The 12891-nt window shown below is 47.0% G+C and overlaps 1 protein-coding gene across 1 annotated transcript; it reads left to right on the top strand.

Moving 5' to 3' along the window:
• The first annotated feature begins 219 nt into the window (after positions 1-219).
• On the top strand, positions 220-4463 carry CST3 (cystatin C). The gene is made up of 3 exons (XM_025876977.2): positions 220-531; positions 3274-3387; positions 4115-4463. Exons 1-3 carry the CDS (start codon positions 280-282, stop codon positions 4196-4198), a joined length of 450 nt encoding a protein of 149 aa, XP_025732762.1. The 5' UTR covers positions 220-279; the 3' UTR covers positions 4199-4463.
• Positions 4464-12891: the final 8428 nt, after the last annotated feature.

Raw genomic sequence — 12891 nt, 5'->3', positions numbered from 1 at the left:
GCCGGAGACGGGGGATGGGGCCCCGACTCAGGATAGAGGGCTGGGACCGGGAGGGAGGAGCTCGGTTAGGGGAGTACAAAGAGCGGAGGCAGGACCCGGGAGGAGGGGCAGGATTCCCGCGGGGTACGGACACCAGGCCCGGAGAGGAGCCGGCGGGGGCGGAAGAGGCGGGGCCGGAGTGGGCTGGGCGGCCCGGGGGCGGGGCTAGGGGAATAAAAGAGCGACGGCGGCGCTCGATAGAGGTCGCAGTAGGCGCATCACTCCTTTCAGAGCTGTGCTATGGCCGGGCCTCTACGCACCCCGCTGCTCCTGCTGGCCTCTCTGGCCCTAACCCTGGCCCTGGCCGTGGCCGTGAATCCCGGGACAAGCCCGAGAAACGCCAAGTCTACATTGGTGGGCGGCGCGTTGGACGCCGACGTCAATGAGGAGGGCGTGCAGCAGGCGCTGAACTTCGCTCTCAGCGAGTACAACAAGGCGAGCAACGACGCGTACCACAGCCGCGCAATGCGAGTGGTGCGCGCCCGCAAGCAGGTGCGTTCCCCGGGTGCCGCGAGCCGGGCTGTGGGTGCGGGCGGCCCTGAGCTCGGTGCCTAGCTGCCTGACGTCCCCAGCCCGGCCCCTACCGGTCAGCCCAGCATCTCGGAGCGATCGGTCTCCGAGCCCCTAGAGGTTGGGTGGGGACTGCAGACGCTCCCCTGCTTCTCAGCGGGCGGTGTCCCTGGTCTCTCTGGTCGCCCACAGCCTGCCCTCTGCATGCCTGTCACCGGGAGTGCCTGGGACCCAGCCGGCACACTGGGTCACCCCCATAGCCTTCATTTGTGTTTTCAAACGCCAGCCTGGCCAGAGGTTGCGGTGTGGAGGTCAGGGCCCCATCCAGTTCCCTTACCTCCATGCTTCAGCCTCACGGGACACGGAGGCTTAGTGTGAGCTGTCAACTAAATGACCACGGGCGAGGGAAAAACAGACCCCACACCTGACTGCCCTCCTGGCCCTGCCACTAAATGACTTTTTAAAGCACTTTTGTGACTTTTTAAATTTCAGACTTACATAGCAGTAGCAAAAATAGTGCATAAAATCCTTGTAGATTCTACACCTAGCTTCCTTATATGTTAAAGTTTTGCCATTTTGCTTTCCACTGGGCACATACATGTATGTACGGGGATATATGCATTTGTTTTCTGAGTCTTTTGAGAGTTAACACCTCAGTGTGTATTCCCTAGAGACAAGGGTGTTTTCTGACATACCCACAATAACACTTTGGCAGTCAGAACCAACACTGACACAGTTATCTAATCCACAGACCTTATTCAGGTGTCACTCACTGATTGTCCCACTCATGTCCTTTATGGCCCAGGACTGCCAGGCCATGTGCTGCAGCCACCTTTACTCTGGAGCAGCCTCTCCATCTATGAACTTGACATTTCTGAAGGATCCAGCCACTCCTGGTGCACACTGGGTCACAGTTTGGGGTTTCCCCATGTTTCCTCGAGATGATTGGGGTCATGCAGAAGAGGCCCATTCTCCTCCAAGCCTTCTCTCAACAGGTGCCACTAAACTAACCCAGCCTCCATGTCCTTATCCTGCAGTGGAGTTTGGGGCCCACACCAAACATCCTCCCTGAGGTGGGGTTCTGGCTGCTCCCTGAGCACTGAGAGGCTGTCAGCAAACACAGATGGGTCGGTGAGCTGGCCTGTGGTACTCCATGCATCTCAGAGCGGAGGGTCTGGCATAGGAATTCAAACCTGTCCAGACATGCTGGTGGAAAGGGCCCTGGAGTGTTGTTTCCATCCACAAGGCGCGTCCATGGGAGCAGCCTCTTACGTGGGCCATCACACTCTTCACCCCGATAAGGCCCCACCATCACCACCACCCAGCGGGCAGTTGAGTGGACTGCTCCTGACCCCTGCTTCTGCCAGCCCTGTCCTGGAGTTCTGGTCAGATAAGGAGCAGAGTCAGCAGAGTCCAGAAGAGGGCTTGGAGGGAAGGTCAGGAAAGGCCACTGGGCTTTGGGCTTATCCTCTAAAGTTGGCTAGGATTTAGGCCAGCTGACCTGGAGCCCATTGGAGAGCAGAACAACCTCACAGCAACAAAAACCTTGTAATGCATGCCAGCATTTAGGGCTCATCCGCCTTCTCTTGAAACTTCAGAAGGTGGCCCAGAACAGACCATTTCGCCCCCTGCAGCAGTGACTAGCACTGTGTCCTTTGGATGGGACATAGATGCTCACTTGGTTCCCCCCAACCTGCTCCTCTCCAGTGTGACACTGGCTTGGTATCACAGCTCATTGGGGAAAGTGACAGCAGAGGGATCATGGGACCTGCTTGTGGTTCCACCAGGTAAGATGTGGAGCCTGGTACCGGGTCCTCATCCCAAGTTTCTCCAAGTTCTAAGGATGCCCTCTGTGAGGACAAGGTATGCTTCTATCCTATAATCTCAAATGTAAAAGACAGGCAGGTGTGTGACACACTTCAGAAATACTCCCGTCCGTCAGTTAAGTGTCTGCCTTCAGCTCAGGTCATGATCCCAGGGTCCTGGGATCAAGCCCCACGTCAGGCTCCCTGCTTGGTGGGGAGCCTGCTTCTCCCTCTCCCTCTCCATCTGCCTGCAGCTTGTGCGCGCTATCTCTCTCTCTTTTTCAAGTAAATAAAAAATCTTAAAAAAAAAATCATACTTAAAAGGTAGGCATTCCAGGGGCAGTGTTTTATTGGCCTAAAACGTGTGTGTGTACACACGCGCACATGAGAAAGGCCTCTCCTTTCCTACTGTGAAATGAGGGAATAAATAAACCTTTGTTACACTGCGGAAATGTAATGATCTATAGGGTTGACCCTATTAATTGGAATTTAGCTTAAGTGTACCCATCTCATGACTGTCTTCCTGAACCAGATCCACTCTGTTTGCTCCAGCACAGAGCCCCCGCTGTGTGCTCAGACCATGCCCTGGCTCCTGGCACTGAAGGAGTTTATTAGCCGACAACCATGCTGGCTTCCCTCCTAAACCCAGTTAACAGGATTTTGGTCCCTGGCTTCCACCTTCCATCTTCCTGCTTCTCCTCCTGCCAGGCTGCCTGAGACCTTTGAGCCCCTTAGTGAACAAGTTACAAGGAGAGTCTGGGCACAGCTGCTGGACCAGCCCTCAGAAGGTGGCTTTGGTTTTCTGGGGTACCTGCTTTGGCAGCAGTGAATGCTGGCATGAGGACCCAATAGCAGGAAGGTACCTGTGTGTGTGAAATTGGCAGGTGTTGTAAACCAATCCTATTCTTGACACGTATAGGTCGTGGCTGGGATGAAGTACTTCTTGGAGGTGGAGATCGGACGAACCAGATGTACCAAGTCCCAGCCCAACTTGGACAGCTGTCCCTTTCATGACCAGCCACACCTGATGAGGGTATGTGCCTGTGGGATGCATTGTGTGTGGGTGTGCACGTGTCAGGGTGCATGTGGGGGAAGGACGTGTGTGTGTGCACATGACTAGTTTGAGTTTATAAGTGGGTTTTACATGGTGAATTGGGGTACCTTGTGCTGTTGGGTTGTTGCCTGTGGGATAAGGAGCAGCTGTGGGGTGTTTGCTGGAGAGAGAGATGACCCCTTAATCCCAGCCTCAGCCACCTGAACAGATTAGAGGGAATTAGAGGCCTGTAAGCAGCCAAAATCCTCTGGTCCTGTCCTGCGCACCAAATACTAGTCTCTCTCTCGTTGGGGAGGCCTCTGGGCAAGGGGGCACACTCCCCCCATAGCTACCCCATTCCCTGTGTCTTTGGGTGTTTCTCGAACTCTGATCCCAGCCCCTCGATCCTTCCCTCTGCACCTGTCTTAGTGCTGACCCGCTGGAGGTGCAGGGGACCTGGGAGCAGCACCCTGTCCCTCAGGGGCTCTGTGATCTTGCACAGGCTGCACAAGGATGTGCTGGCGGCATGAGCTTGTGGAATCCTGTCTTGGACTCAAGGGGTGGGTGGGGTGACTGAGAGGTCACTGCCAACCCCTGCTTAGTGTTCTAGGCTTCAGCAGGGTGGGGGTTGAGAATCCCTTCCTCACCCACACTTCTGACATCTTGAGGCTGGGCGTGTTCCTTTTTCACTGTAACCCTAACTCTCCCTCTCTCTTCCCTTTCGCAGAAAACGCTTTGCTCTTTCCAGATATACACTGTCCCCTGGCTGGGCAGGACCTCCTTGGTGAAGTCCAGCTGCCAGGATGCATAGAGGACGCTGTGACAGGCTGGGCCACTCTACCCCCTTTCTCTTACCCCCACACCCCCTTCTAGAGCTCCTAAGCTTTAGAAGGTTGACTTTGCCCAAGTGATGCCCCCTCAGTGTGCTAGTCCCAAGAGACAAATAGAGAAGGGTTCTGGGACATTTTTTGAACAGCTAAGTGACTGTAACTCGTTTCATTTAATTGCTTTCCAAATGTACCAGTATGTAGTACGTATTCTGCTCTATCTTAATCAATAAAAAGTAACATCAGCTACCTCTTGAGTTATTTACTGTCTTGGGAATATATACAGAAGGGTTTGGGCAGCTCCTGGTCCCACTGGCTTTAGAGGGCATACAAAGAGCAGAGAGCTGACAGGTTCCTCGTGGGGAAGTCAGGGGTGCATGCTGCCACTTTTGGGATAATTGAGTTAGGAGCAGGCTGGGAACCCAGGCCTCCAGCCTTGATGGCTCCTGGTGGTCACACAGGGGAGAGGAGGGGACCTAGGCTGCTGATCCTAAAGACTTGACGGCTGTGTTTGAAAAGAAGCCAGATGGTGAGCAGGCTGGACAGGAGGGAGGGGTCAGATGGAACCCATAGCCCAGGGCCACCCTAAGCTGGACTCTGCCAGGTCAGATTTCAGCCATGTGTGCTGAGATCACACTCCTGGGCTGATTTTCACTGGTCAAGTTCTTTAGAGACTAAATAAATAACGATTTATGTCTACTTCTTTCCACAAGAGACTGCAGGTGCCTGCAGGTGACAAAGACAAAGTATATGGGAGTATATGTAACTATTGGAGAAATACCCATCAGAATCAAGGTCAATCCAGTCAGAATCAGAAGTGAAATAAGACTAAAAACAACACCTTCAGATTGGTGGTTTCTAAAGGGTTTTACAGGTTTGCACTCTGCCTGTTTTCTGGGGTCCCATTTTAAAATCAGTCCTTGTGTAGAGCTTCCTGTAAGGGATGTAGAATTGAAACCATAAACAGTGGGCTTCTTATTCTAAAGACTTTGGAATTAATAAGGAATGTTACCCTTAGTTCACCATCATTCTATAGACAAGTGGATACCTCAGAACCCCGATAGAAAAGATCGAGTCCTAAACAAAAGAGAACTGAACACACACCCTGCCCCCCTGTGCTGCCCTTATATTAGCCATTCACTGCAGGGGGGTGAAGCCCTCTCACGGTGCTGGTAGTGCTGGAGCCATGTACCCTTCTGCCACATGCAGAGCAGCATGGATGAAGTCCTGTGACCTGCTGCCCTGAACACTGAAGGTGAAATGACAAAGGGAACCCCTCCAGATGGCCCCGAGTCCCAGCACTCCAGGAACGGCAGCTGTGCCCAGCAAAGGTGGAGCTCAGCACAATGCTGGGAAGGGATGGGATGGGGGCCCATCCTGAGTACCTCCTCCAGGTGACTAGCTGGGCCCCAACAAGACTGTGTGCCTTGTCTTGTGTTCACCATTATGAAAGAAGATGCACAATTGCTAAGAAAGTCATTCAAAATAGAGTCCAAAGGACATGGAGGAAGTGGGGCCTCTTCACCACTGTCTTCTATTTCAATTCTCTGAACATTTGTCAATTGCAACTGGACCACCTGGAACACAGCCTTCCACTTTGGACCTAAGTAGAGATACTGTAACACCTGTTTGCCAAATAGCCAATCATGTATGAGACATTAAATGTGAACTCTGCCAGCACCAATCATTCTTTCAAAACAAGTTATGAAATCTTGTGGGTTTTGCCTCCAAAAACCCTTACTCACAGCTCCAAGTTTGGAGTGCACTTTGGATTTCAGTGGCCTCTGTATCTCCTCGATTACAATCTTTAAGACCCCAGATAAACCCTCTGGTTGCTTGACAGTCTCTTCCTGATGGACACCATACTTAGCGAAGGGTTGGGGTCAGAGAGGCAAAGCACTGCCCCCAGGCCTTGAGAGGTGCAGTATTGAGCCTGGGCCTCATCCCTGCAAGGGTGCATGGGCTTGGGGATGTGTTGGCAGGGGGCGGGGGGGGTGGGCCCTGGCAGAGCAGACAGTACACAGAAGTGGTATCCTGGAGCTAAGGCCTCCCTGCAGGGTCTTTCCTACCTCAGTGAAAAATCTTGGGTTTACACAAACAACCGGCATGCAGGCACCACAACAAAATGCTGGTTTCCTGTAAAGCCATCCCTTTGTGGACACATTTCCAATTCTCTTTTCCTTGTGGAAGTGGGGGGTGGGGGTAGAGAGCTGTACACACAGTTTGCTCATCTGAAGCTTTTCACACCTCCCACCACTAGGCTTGTTTCCCACAGCCCACACCACAGGCGTTCAGGTTGGTGCCAGGGCCTATGGATGCTGTAACCCTGAGGCTCTGGGTGAAGCGGTGGGACGAAGAAGGCTCTGTGCCCTGATGTCATGTAGACCAGTGTGTCCAGGGGTGGAATCACAGCTCCTGCAACTTTTATCTGCATGATTTTATTTTTATGTTTATTTATTTTAAATATAAGTATAATTTATGTAAAATTACATAAATAGCTTTAGTATTGTGCTTGGCTCTAAGTAAACACTCACTAGGTTTTGATATTTTTTCATTGATCTGATTACATATTGTGGTGCTTTAAACACGGCCCCCATAATCTTTGACACTCCTTGCATTGAGAGGTAGGGTCTGTGAGCTGCATCTTGACTCTGTGTTGGGGAACATCATCAAAAAGGTGTGCCAGGATTAACCTGTGGGCTGGACCTGGGCACTTGGAGGCTCCTCACCCCCTCCCCTGCCCTGGGAATGTGGGTTCCGCTGGCCTTTTCTGCTCCCTGAGACTGCTTCAAGGATATAGCCTGGAGTTAGTCATGTGGTGCAGAGACCATCTGGGTGGTGTATGTGACTGACCTCAGTTAGGGCCTCTTTTATAAACTTTTAAGATTTGGCAGATGGGTGAGGGGTCCATTCAACTTGCTGCCACCTAAGAGAAGCCTCATATGTGAGTTCACTTTGCTTATGAAAAGTGCCATCTCTCAACCTGGAGGGACCTGTTCTTTCTCAGCCTCTCCCAGCCCTCTTAGTGCAGGGGCTGTCTCAGATTACACCAGGGAAGCTCCCAAGAGGGTTGTGAACCACCAATCTAGGTGAGTTTGTGCAGGCTTCAAGTGGAGAAGGCAGAGGAAGTAATCTTGTACCTCCAAGGCAGAGTCACAGAAGATCCCGGGGCTTCTGCCAGCATTCCTGGACACTTGCCCTGTGGGACGCCAGCATCCCTGTAAGGAGCCTGACTCCCCAATACCTTTGTGCTGGAGATGCCCCCTGCAGGTACCTGCTTGCACACCCCAGCTGAGCTGCTGGCCAAGTGAATGGGTCATCTGACTGCAATCACAGGAGAGCCCCCGAGCAAGAACTGCTCACCTGTTTGCTTCCCAAATCTCAGGTCCACAAAGCCGTGAGCAAGAAAGAATGGTTGTTGTACCACACCTCCCAGTGTTCAGGTGATTTATCACAGCAGTAGTGTCTGGGAAATACCAATGCATGTGTGTGCATGCACACGTGCATGTGTGTGTGTGTAGGTACACACGCATGTTGAATGGAGTGAAGCCCAGGCACCTGGAGCCAGAAGCCCTGGGTAAGAAGAATGCCACTGGCTGTGTGACCTGCACGAGCTCCTTCCTCTCTCTGAGCCTCACTTGTTAGCAGTGAGAGTTAGCACTCTAACTCTTAGCCTTAGCATTTTCTATTTGTCCATCCATCCCTTGCCTCCAGATCCCTCAGCAGGTTCAAGCCCTCCCTCTGTAGGGTAGAACAGTTCAGCTCTTTCTAGATCTTCCCACAGCCATGAAGGTGTTCAGAAAATATAGGGCTTCCTGGTGAACAGGATCCAACACGTTGGTGAGGTACTTTTAATCATGAAGAGCAATATTCTTTTTTCTTTTACCCAAATCCAGGCCCCTGAGGAATAAACTAAGAAAAATGTCCACCCTTCCTGAATGACTATTAGCTGATACATGGTGCTGAGGACTGTTTACCCCACAGGCTGTATGCATTCCTCACTGGTCACACTGTCCACGTGAAGGCAACATCATCAAATAGTCCCTGAGGTTGGTGCTGACTCACAAACCAATGGTGGCCTGGCCTTCTTATGATAATAATGAGAAGGCCATCCAGGTGGTGATGCATCCTCCTTCCCTCTCCCTCCATCAGTTTCCAGGGAAGCTGACACTACCCTTTGGGCCATGACTTAGAGAATGTGATCTTGGCTAAAGCAGTCAGAGCATCCTTAGTGACTGGCTTAAAGATGGCATGTGACTCAAGTCTCGCCACCTGTGGATCATGAGACTTCATGGTGGAATTTTTTTCAACTATTTGAATAGCAGACTCTCTCTTTTTGCTGGGCATGAAGATGGGAAGACAGGAGGTCCAGAGCAGCTGTTTGAAAATGAAGTCAAATTACAGGGGGCATCAGAACTGAGTCAAGAGACAGAAAACATGAGTCCCTGCCTCTAGCAGTGCCAGATGTCAGCCCTTCCTCTAGACATCTTAGTTATGTGAAACGGTCGTCCCTTTTCTTTGGGCCTGTCAGGTTGGGTTTTCCAGCTGCAGCAGCTCAAAGGCTAGAAACCTAAAAAAAAAAAAAAACAAAAAACCTGGGCCTCCCCGGTGACACCCTCCTAGGGGTCCATCATCAAAACTTTGGCCAAGAAATCAGTGTCTCATTTGCAATTAACTGAAAAACTGTCCTCAAAGGAGGGCCCTCCATATGGACCACTCCCAGGGTTGATGGGACTCTAGTAAGAGATTCTCCAGTAAAGCCTTACGAGTTATTTCCTTAAATGGCCAAAGGGGAACTAATGTTAAAATTAAGGGAAAACCTTGCCAAATTCTGGTAGATAGCAGGACTACACTCCCTACTTTAAACCCACTTGCTCCAGAGCCTACAGATAGCCTTCTGGGAAAACTGGCAGAATCCAGCCAAGGGTAAGAATTCCTACCAGAGTCAACTCTCCTGGATGTCTGCCTCTAGTATCTAGTCCAGAGAGGAAGGCAAAATTTCATGTTGTCCTTTTATTTCCAAGTTTAGACTCTTGTGAATATGGTTTGTGGGTGTCCATTGGTTATTCATTGTTTTCTTTCTCAGGGACAGCTATTACCTTCTTGTTTGTTTTGTTTTGTGTCCTGAGAATTTGGCTTGTCCACTGTCAGGTTGGAGGCCCCCAAAATATGGCCAGACAGAAATGTGAGCTGCACTCCATTTGCAGGTAGGGTCCTGCCAACTGTTGCCAACTCTCAGGGAAATTACATAAGTCTTTCTTCCTTTAGGCTATACTTGGGCTCTAAATCTTGGGAAGGTGGTATCTTTTGCACCCTGTTGGGGGACATCTCTTATAACCATGGGGTTGTTCAATACTGCCAGGAATATTTACTGTCCCAGATGAAACCTGGCAAGATATTTGAAAGGATTTTTTTGAAGTAGTTCTGTGGTCAGAAGTTGGCCAGATCGGAAGCTAAGATAGAAAATTTCTTTTCAGCCCTCTTCCCTAGGCTAAATGAAACTAGGTACCCAGAGAGAAAGACAAGCATTCCAAAGACAAACGGCTCTAAATATAGAACACAGGAATTTTTTGATTCCCATTTTTGTTGAAGATTGTCTCCCTTATATAAAAAAGCAAATTGATATAAAAAAGCCAGTGGATGACTGGCTCAGCCCCTTGATAGCATTCAGGTTGCAAACCAAGCCTTTGAGGAATTAAAACAATTATCCTATATTACAAATTGAGTTTTTACAAGAACAGAAATGCGGAAAGGGCCCATTCACCTAAGCAATTCAAAGTCCACCCATCCTTTTAAGAATCACAAAGCTCCCTATTCATCTCAAAAGGCTTGTAGGCATTGTAAAATATCTGGACTTAGGAAACAAAAATCCTCCTGCAGGAACTTGCATTATTTTCCTGTGCCTTTGAGATGTAAATTTTCTACCCAGTCTTCTCTAAGAATGTTCTACATTTTTGAAATGCTAACTTCAGGTAGGTAAGTCTTATCAGAGGGGAAGTAAAGGCTAGTATAGGCAAATATATTTTTAAATCATTGGCACAAATATTACTGAAAAGCTTAAGCTACCTGAGCAGGTAGCCCTCAATTATTCCATCTGCCAGAAACATAGTTTGGATCCAAATGTACTTGTATAAACTAGTGAGATTTGCACTATGGTACCTGTTCCATGGCTAAAATTTTAAAACAAAAGTTCTAAGATCTCTGTATCTGTCTATATGTTTATGTATATATGTTATAGATGTGTGGGGTTTTTTGTACCTCCAGATGGCATTGTCAAGTTTAATTTGTAAAAAGTTCTATTTAGTTGGCTTAGAGAAAAGTAAGTGCTCTCTAAATTAAGTATACTCTCTATATAGAAATATATTCTCAGAAATACAGAAAATAACACAAATGTTTTTCAAGTTCATGTGGTCTAGGATAATCTTCAGTAAATAGAAGTTAGTTTAAGTTTGTTGGTTTAATTAAAACAGCTATGTCTTCAGAGTTACCAGCATTAAATATAATGTGGACATACAACTTTTGTTCTACCTAGGTTTCCAGAAGTCAATGTGTCTGCTAACAAAATTTGTTAGCAAGAAAGATAGCTTAAGATGATGGTTAACTGTTTAGTGTCTCATGAAATTTTTTTTATAAAAAAAGCTATGCATGATTTAGAACAGGTAAATTAGATATAAGTAAGATATAAGTTTGTAAATGAATTTTTCAACTATGTTTATGTCTACTTAAAATAGTTTATAAAATATTTTTGATAACTTGAAATCTTAAATTTATACTAAGTGAAGTTAAATGGTGGATATTCATCAAATATCTAGATATCTTCCAAGTCAGATAAAATCCTAAAACTTTAAATATTAAACACAAATTTATACTACTTTTGTCTTCTTACTACAAAAGGAAGTAAAGATATGTGGGTCTTTCAGTAAACACGTCTGGTGTCACACTGAAAAATGTACTATGGGTAAAAATACACTTTCAGAAATCATGAAGTGTATTTATAAATGCTGATATAATGGACGGTTCATAATTGCTGACGTCTTTGTTTTCATTAGGAATTAAGAACTATAAGGATTAAGAATTCTAATCAATTAGAACTTTTTGGAAATAAGAAGAGTGAAAAGAAGCAACTGTAGAGGTTGCTTTTAAGTAAAAGGCTTAAGCAGTGGAAATCTGAGCAAGACAAAAGGGCCCACAGCGCCCCTGAGCTGACGCCAACAAGCTCAGTAAGCCATAGACCCCAACCAACCAATGAGCTACTTACAACCAGGCACAGTTCCTAAGATTACCAAAAGGGAAGATTCCATATATCCCCCTCCCTCACTCTGCCCTTTAACTATAGCCCCTCACCACCACCTTCTGGCAGATGGTCTCTCTTTTGCTGCCATGCCCACTGCTCCCTGGCTCCCTGACAGTGTATTCAATAGATTTACACCTCTTTTGTTCTTCCTTGGGTGAATTCTTTCACTGCCATGCTGCCAACCCCCACCCGCTCCGGACACCCCATAACAACTGTGTGTGAAAAGCAAATAAGTATGACTGTTTCTTCTAGAATAAGAAAAAGAGGGAAAAACATAAATGGATAGAAAAGATGTGGCAGAAGGTTTGTGGAAAAGAAATCTTGGAAAAAGAAATTTATGTGTGGGCAAGATGGCTAAGATCGGAATGGATTTATTTTTTAAGAAATGTATCATAAGTACACGAAAGCATAATTGAAATTTGATTATCTCTCTGTTAAAAGGACAAGGTTTGTTTGGTGGTGTTTTTTTTAAATATCATCAGTCTGTTCTTAATAAGAAATTGTAAAAAAAATTTTTTTCTTTATCCTTTAAGTAATCTGCCTAGAAAACAAAAAAATTTGTACCTTGTCAAAATAATGTACTGTGCTTCATGTCTTTATCAGGTCCTTGATTACTTAAGAAAATCTAGTCTTCTCAATATTAAAAGACCTAAGTTTTTATTGTTGTTGTTTTTACAGTTATGGAAATTTCTGTATTTGCCTTCAAAGTCTTTAATGTCCCTTTGATTAAATGGATAACTAAGTATTGTTTCATAGTGACCTATGATCCTATCTGATCAAGTGTTTTAAAACATTTTGATATTTTTGACAAACTTCTCAAAAACAAATTCTTTTTGGGGGGGGTCTTTTTTTAATTTAAATTCAATTAATTAACATATAGTGTAGTATTAGTTTCAGAGGTAGAGTTCAGTGATTCATCAATGATAACATCACGTGCTCTCCTTAATGCCCATCACCCAGTTACCATATCCCCCCACCTCTCCCCTCCAGCAACCCTCAGTTTGTTTCCTTAGATTAAGAGTCTCTTATGTTCAACAATTCATCAGTTGCATTTAACACCCAGTGCTCATCACATCTCATGCCCTCCTTAATGCCCATCACCCAGTTACCCCATCCCCCATCCACCTCCCCTCCAGCAACCCTCAGTTTATTTCCTATGATTAAGAGTCTTTTATGGTTTGTCTCCCTCTCTGATTTCATCTTGTTTTATTTTTCCCAGGTTTGTTTCTTTTAGTAACCAGAATCATGCGGTATGTATTTTTCTTTGTTGTGCTTGCTGGAGATGTTCTCAGCCTAGCACACTCCTTTAATCCATTATATATTCCACAGAATTAGTGTCACTATTTGGGTTGCTTTATTCTGCTATTAGGCAAAACTTGAGCA

This window comes from Callorhinus ursinus, unplaced genomic scaffold, assembly GCF_003265705.2.
Source record: "Callorhinus ursinus isolate GAN/ISIS: 27379988/994484 unplaced genomic scaffold, GSC_fseal_2.0 scaffold29, whole genome shotgun sequence".
Classification (NCBI taxonomy): Eukaryota; Metazoa; Chordata; class Mammalia; order Carnivora; family Otariidae; genus Callorhinus; species Callorhinus ursinus.
Note: the sequence above shows the minus strand (reverse complement) of the source record. Positions and strands in the feature narration are given on the sequence as shown.